Below are 6,642 nucleotides of genomic sequence, written 5' to 3' on the forward strand. Positions count from 1 at the left end.
TAAGTGGTGACTGAACAATGAGAACACATGGACACAGGGAGGGGAACATCACACACTGGAGCCTGTTGGGGGGTGGGGGGCTAGGGGAGGTATAGCAGAGGGTGGGGGGATTGGGGAGGGATAACATTAGGAGAAATACCTTAATGTAGGTGACGGGGATGGATACAGCAAACCACCATGGCATGTGTATACCTATGTAATAATCTTCCACAATCTGCACATGTACCCCAGAACTTAAAGTACAATAAAATAAAAAGAGTTGGGGTCTTGCTCTGCTGCTCAGGCTAGAGTGCAGAGGCATGATCACAGCTCACTGCAGCCTCAAACTCCTGATCTCAAGCAATCCTCCTGCCCCAGCCTTCTAAGTAGCTGACCACTGACCTTCTTTGGATTGCCCTATGGGAAGTGGGGCTTGGGGAACCTATGCAAGAAAATGCTGACACTATGGCTACTTACTGTGAGTAGTAAAGTCCTTTAACTTGAGCCAGGCATGGTGGCAAAAGCCTGTAATCCCAGCTACTCAGGGGGTTAAGGAGGGAGGATTACTTGACCACAGGAGTTCAAGACTAGCTTGGGAAACACAGCAAGACCTAATCTCAAAAATAAACAGCAAAAAGTCCTTTGGTGGACTCTGACTCAGGAGTGTCATATTTTCTGCTGGCATCCCTGAAACTGTAGCAGGCTAACATGTTAGCTTGCAAGTAGGGTAAGAACTTAGCCTCTTCCTAGTTCTTGAACCCTGAAGTAAAAAGAAAGCTTAATTTTGTTTAAACTAGGGTTTTCCAAATTTATATTTTTCCAAAAATTCTTATTAATACCATTTAGAAAAAACTCTGGGAAATGTTATAGCAGGCAATATGGAGACAGTGCTAAATGGAAGGTAAGTAGACCAGTTAAAAGGCTACTTACTACTTTAGCTTGAATGAGATTAATGTGGGCCTTGGAATATAAAGGGGGTATGGCTATGACACATGTTGTACAAGAAGATGAAGATGACAAAAAAGTGTCACTAATGATGCAGAACACAAGATGAGGCTTGGGTGAAAGTGGAAGAGATAGAAGTTTAATTTGGGACATAATAAATTTTTAGATTGGGAAGTCATTCATATGAAGATGTATATCAAGGCATTATATCTAGCTTTTTCCTTTTATGTTTTATACAATTGAGTAAAATACGTTCAAATACATGAGTTAGACACATTTATAAACAAAGACAAAATTGAATCTATGTCCTTAAGTATTTATATGCAAGGGGGAAGAACTAATAGAGAGACTGAAGTTAAAAATAGGCTGGGTGCAGTGGCTCACGCTTGTAATCCCAGCACTTTGGGAGGCTGAGGCAGGTGGATCACCTGAGGTCAGGAATTAGCCGGGCATGGTGACAGGCACCTGTAATTCCAGCTATTCAGGAGGCTGAGGCAGGAGAATCATTTGAACCCAGGAGGGAGAGGTTGCAATGAGTTGAGATCAAGCCACTGCTCTCCAGCCTGGGCAACAGAGTGAGACTCTGTCTCAAAAAAAAAAATTACATTAAATTAAAATTTTTAAAATTAGCCAGGTGTGGTGGCAGGCACCTGTAATCCCAGCTACTTGGGAGGCTGAAGCAGGAAAATTGCTTGAACCCAGGAGGCAGAGGTTGCAGTAAGGCGAGATTGTGCCACTGCACTCCAGCCTGGGCAACAGAGTGAGACTCTGTCTCAAAAACGAACAAACAAAAATAGTTGTGAGAGGTCATGATTGACAGGGAAGGTGAGTATGGGATCCAGGGCACAGGAAAAAGGTTCAGTTCCAAACAAGAAAAGATCTACTTTTCTGCTAAGACTAGAGGTAAGGGAAGAAAAATATCAACTCAAGATGGACCAGAGACTTAACTCTAATACCTGAAATCATAAAAATTCTAGAAGATAACATTGTAAAAATCTTTTTTGTTTTTGAGACTGAGTCTTGTTCTATCACCTAGGCTGGAGTGCAGTGGTGTGATCCTGGCTCACTGCAACCTCCACCTCTTGGATTCAAGTGATTCTCATGCCTGCGCCTCCCGAGTAGCTGGGACTACAGGAATCTGCCACCACACCTGGCTAACTTTTGTATTTTAGTAGAGATGGGGCCAGGATGGTCTTGAACTCCTGACTTCAAGTGATCCAACTGCCTCGGCCTCCCAAAGTGCTGGGATTATAGGCGTGAGCCATCATACCCACCTGAAAAACTCTTCTAAACATTGGCTTAGGCAAAGAATTCATGGCTGAGACCCCAAGAGCAAATGCAACAAAAATAAAAATTTAAAAAATGGGACCTAATTAAACTAAAAACCATCTGCACAGCGAAAGGAATAATCTGCAGAGTAAGCCAACAACCCACAGAGTAGAAAAAAATATCTGGCTGGGCGCGGTGGCTCACGCCTGTAATCCCAGCACTTTGGGAGGCCAAGGTGGGTGAATCACAAGGTCAGGAGATTGAGACCACCCTGGCCAACACAGTGAAACCCCATCTCTACTGAAAAAAAAAAAAGATTAGCCAGGCGTGGTGGCACGCGCCTGTGGTCCCAGCTACTCGGGAGGCCGAAGCAGGAGAATTGCTTGAACTCAGGAGGCAGAGGTTGCAGTGAGCTGAGATCGAGCCATTTGCACTCCAGCCTGAGTGACAAAGTGAGACTCTGTCTTAAAAAAAAAACAAAAAAAATTTGCAAACTGCGCTTCTGACAAAGGACTAATATCCAGAATCTACAAAGAACTCAAATCAGCAAGAGAAAAACAATCCCATCAAAAAGTGGGTAAAGGACAAGAATAGACATTTCTCAAAAGAAGATAAATGGCCAACATCACTAATTATCAGGGAAATGCGAATCAAAACCACAATGAGATATTACTTTATGCCTGCAGGAATGGCCACAATTAAAGTAAAAAAACAATAGATGTTGGTGTGGATGTAGTGAAAAGGGAACACTTTTAACACTGCTGGTGGGAATGTAAACTAGTACAACCACTATGGAAAACAGTATGGAAATTCCTTAAAGAACTCAAAGTAGAACTACTATTAGACCCAGCAATCCCACTACTGGGTATCTACTCAAAGGAAAAGAAGTCATTATATAAAAAAGACACATACGCACACATATTTATAGCAGCACGATTCACAATAGCAAAGATATGGAACCAACCTAATTGTTGATCAACCAACGAGTGGATAAAGAAAATGTGGTATAGATAAAGCATGAAATACTACTCAGTCATAAAAAGGAATGAAATAATGTATTTTGCAGCAATTTGGATGGAGCAGGGGGGCCATTATTCTAAGTGAAGTAACTTAGGAATGGAAAATGAAATATTGTTATGTTCTCATATATGAGTAGGAGATAAACTATGAGGATGCAAAGGCATAAGATTGACATAATGGACTTTGCGGGGGAAAGGTCAGAGGGAAGTGAAGAATTAAAAACTACATATTTGGCTACAGTGTATGCTGCTTGGGTGATGGGTGCACCAAAATCTCAGAAATCACCACTAAAGAACTTATCCATGTAACCAAAAACCACCTGTTGCCCCAAAATTATTGACATAAAAATAAAAAATTTTAAAAAGAGGTAAGGGAATAAAGATAGGAACCTGGCTGTACTAAGGACTTCAATATCACATAATGCTGGGACTCATGCTGTGATTTCAAAATTTCCTTAATAAATTATATACTTAAAATGGTTAAAACGGCGCGGCGCAGTGGCTCACGCCTGTAATCCTAGCACTTTGGGAGGCCGGGGTGGGTAGATCACCTGAGGTCAGGAGTTCAATACCAGCCTGGCCATCACGGTGAAACCCCATCTTAATAATCTAAAAGAAAAAAAATTTAAAAAAAAGAAAAGAAAAAAGAAAAAAACGGTTAAAATGACAGTTTGTTTTATGTATTTTACTACAATAAAAATACGTTATTCAATTACTATCCAATTTTCATACTCTAGTAAGTTAGCATTGATAACTACATTTTATGGTTAGCTTGAGTTTAGCTTTTAGTTTGCTACTCTAGATCTTACATAAGAGCAATCCTATTTAATGTCTTATAGCCACTGAAAAAAATGTATTCTACTTTGACTGTATTTTACCTATTTTTACATAGCAGAATAAACCAAAGATCTTACCATCTGAAATACATCAGAGCCTTCATCAAAATCCACCATGGCAAAAAATATCCTGTTGGTGAATGCACTGGAGTATCGCCAGGAGTTTGCCAGGATCTGGAATTCTTCATCGGCTTGCCTGGATGCAATGAAATTTGTGAAGATAACATATAAAATACTTTTTGAAAACAATCTCATTTATCACCAGTAAAACAAGTCCAAGCAAGCAATAAAAGTTTTTCCAATGGGAGAGAGAATAAAAAACACTGACAGGTCAGATTGTGCTGTCAGGGTTAAGACAAACCTTGTTTTGGCATAAGAGAAGCCTTATCCTAAGTTAGGGATTTCATCAGAAGTAGTAATTACCTGACTCCATTTCATACTTTGTGCCTGTTTCTTATCCCAAAACTCTTTCAACAATCATTGGAAATACACAGCTAATTGTCTCTACAATAACTTTCAATACCCTACATTACTTCTAAGACTTCAACGACATGGCAGCAGTATATTCACTAAAAAAAGTAAAAATACAATATTAATCCATTTTTTAAAATCTGAAGTACAAATGCTATGTGGTAAATAACATAATCAGATAAGTTATTAGGATGAAAGATAAGAAGACTCTAGGAATTGAAATTAATTGAGGCCAGCTCACGCCTTAATTAATTTCAAAGTGCTAATCCCAGCACTTTGGAATGCAGAGGTAGGTAGATCACCATAGGTCAAGAGTTCAAGACCAGCCTGGCCAACATGGCAAAACCCCGTCTCTATTAAAAATACAAAAATTAGCCAGGTATGGTGGTAGCCACCCGTAATCCCAGCTACTCAGGGGGTTGAGGCAGGAGAATTATTGAACCCAGTAGGCGGAGGTTGCAGTGAGCCAAGATCGAGCCACTGCACTCCAGCCTGGGCAACAGAGCAAGACTCCATCTCAAAAACAACAAAAAACCAAATTAATTGAAACCTCAAGTCATCTTTGAATTTTTCTGTATCTCCCATATGCTTTCAGTTTTCAAGATCTGTCAATTCTCACTTGTGATCAACTTTTCATTCCAAACCATCCTATTTTTATTGCTATCATTTAAGGTCAGATATCTGTTATCTAATAGTAGGATATTAAAAAGTATTGACTCTGGTTTCTCCTCCTCCAGTCCTTTTTTTTTGAGATGGAGTCTTGCTCTGTCATCCAGGCGGGAGTGCGGTGCTGCCATCTCAGCTCACTATAACCTCCATCTCCTGGGTTCAAGCGGTTCTCCTGCCTCAGCCTCCCAAGTAGCTGGGATTACAGGCGGCCACCATCCACTCCCGGCTAATTTTTGTATTTTTAGTAGAAACAGGGTTTCACCATGTTGGCCAGGCTGGTCTCAAACACCTGACCTCAGTTGATCTGCCTGCCTTGGCCTCCCAAAGTGCTGGGATTATAGACGTGAGCCACCACGCCTGGCCCTCCTCCAATCCTTCTTATACTCCAATATACATCCATCTTCCTAAATTGCTACTTTCCTGAAACACTTCTCAGAAATCACTGCTGCATTCTTATTACCTTCAGAATAGTCTCTAATCTCTTTCACTAGTTATTGAAGCTTCATCACATAGCTCCAAATAATACACCTAATTTTATCTAACCTTATTACTAATCAATCTCAAACAGAGCCCTTTATTCCCAGTATTTTATTTACCTCTATCCTTCTGCTATTGTGTACATCATGCTTGTAACCAGAATATCCTGACTGTATCAACACTTGACCCCTTTGTCTAGCCCTAGCACAAGTCTTATTTCCTCCATTAGGCCAATGCTAATCACTCCTATTAACTTTCTTTATGCAAATTTTATAGGATTTATTATATGTACAGTTGATCTGGTAATCACAAATTGCCTCATATTGCCATCTAAATTTTCATAGGTGTAACTCATTTCCTTAACCAGATGATAAGGATAGGAAATCTATTTTACAATTTTCATCCCAAGAGCACCACAGATATAGTATTATTCACATTGCTGTTGCTTAATTTTTATTTGTTGAATGAGTGTAGAAAAATTTGGGTTAATATTAAATTTGGTCTTACAGAAAATAAGATGCTGGCTGGGCCCAGTGGCTCATGCCTGTAATCCCAGCACTTTGGGAGGCCGAGACAGGTGGATCACGAGGTCAGGAGTTCAAGACCAGCCTGGCCAAGATGGTAAAACCCCATCTCTACTAAAAGTACAAAAATTAGCCGGGCATGGTGGCTCACACCTGTAATCTCAGCTACTCAGGAAGCTGATGCAGGTAACTGCTTGAACCTGGGAAGCAGAGGTTGCAGTGAGCCGATATCGTACTACTGCACTCCAGCCTGGGTGACAGAGTGAGACTCTGTCTCAAAACAAAACAAAACAAAAACAAAAACAAAAACAAAAATTAGCCAGGCTTGGTGGCGGGTGCCTGTAATTCCAGCTACTTGGGAGGCTAAGGCAGGAGAATCGCTTGAACCCAGGGGGTGGAGGTTGCAGTGAGCCGAGATTGCACCACTTCACTCCAGCCTGGGCAAAAGAGCGA

At 40.8% G+C, this 6,642-nt stretch overlaps 1 protein-coding gene across 1 annotated transcript in view; it reads right to left on the reverse strand.

Annotated features, from left to right (window-relative positions):
* MAGT1 (magnesium transporter 1) overlaps positions 1–6,642 on the reverse strand; it is a 64,077-nt gene that overhangs the window by 32,771 nt on the left and 24,664 nt on the right. The window contains exon 3 of the mRNA XM_037735354.1: positions 4,127–4,244. Within this exon, the coding sequence (XP_037591282.1) occupies positions 4,127–4,244 (118 nt within the window). The remainder of the gene's footprint in view (positions 1–4,126; positions 4,245–6,642) is intronic.

This window comes from Cebus imitator, unplaced genomic scaffold (assembly GCF_001604975.1).
Source record: "Cebus imitator isolate Cc_AM_T3 unplaced genomic scaffold, Cebus_imitator-1.0 Scaffold783, whole genome shotgun sequence".
NCBI lineage: Eukaryota > Metazoa > Chordata > Mammalia > Primates > Cebidae > Cebus > Cebus imitator.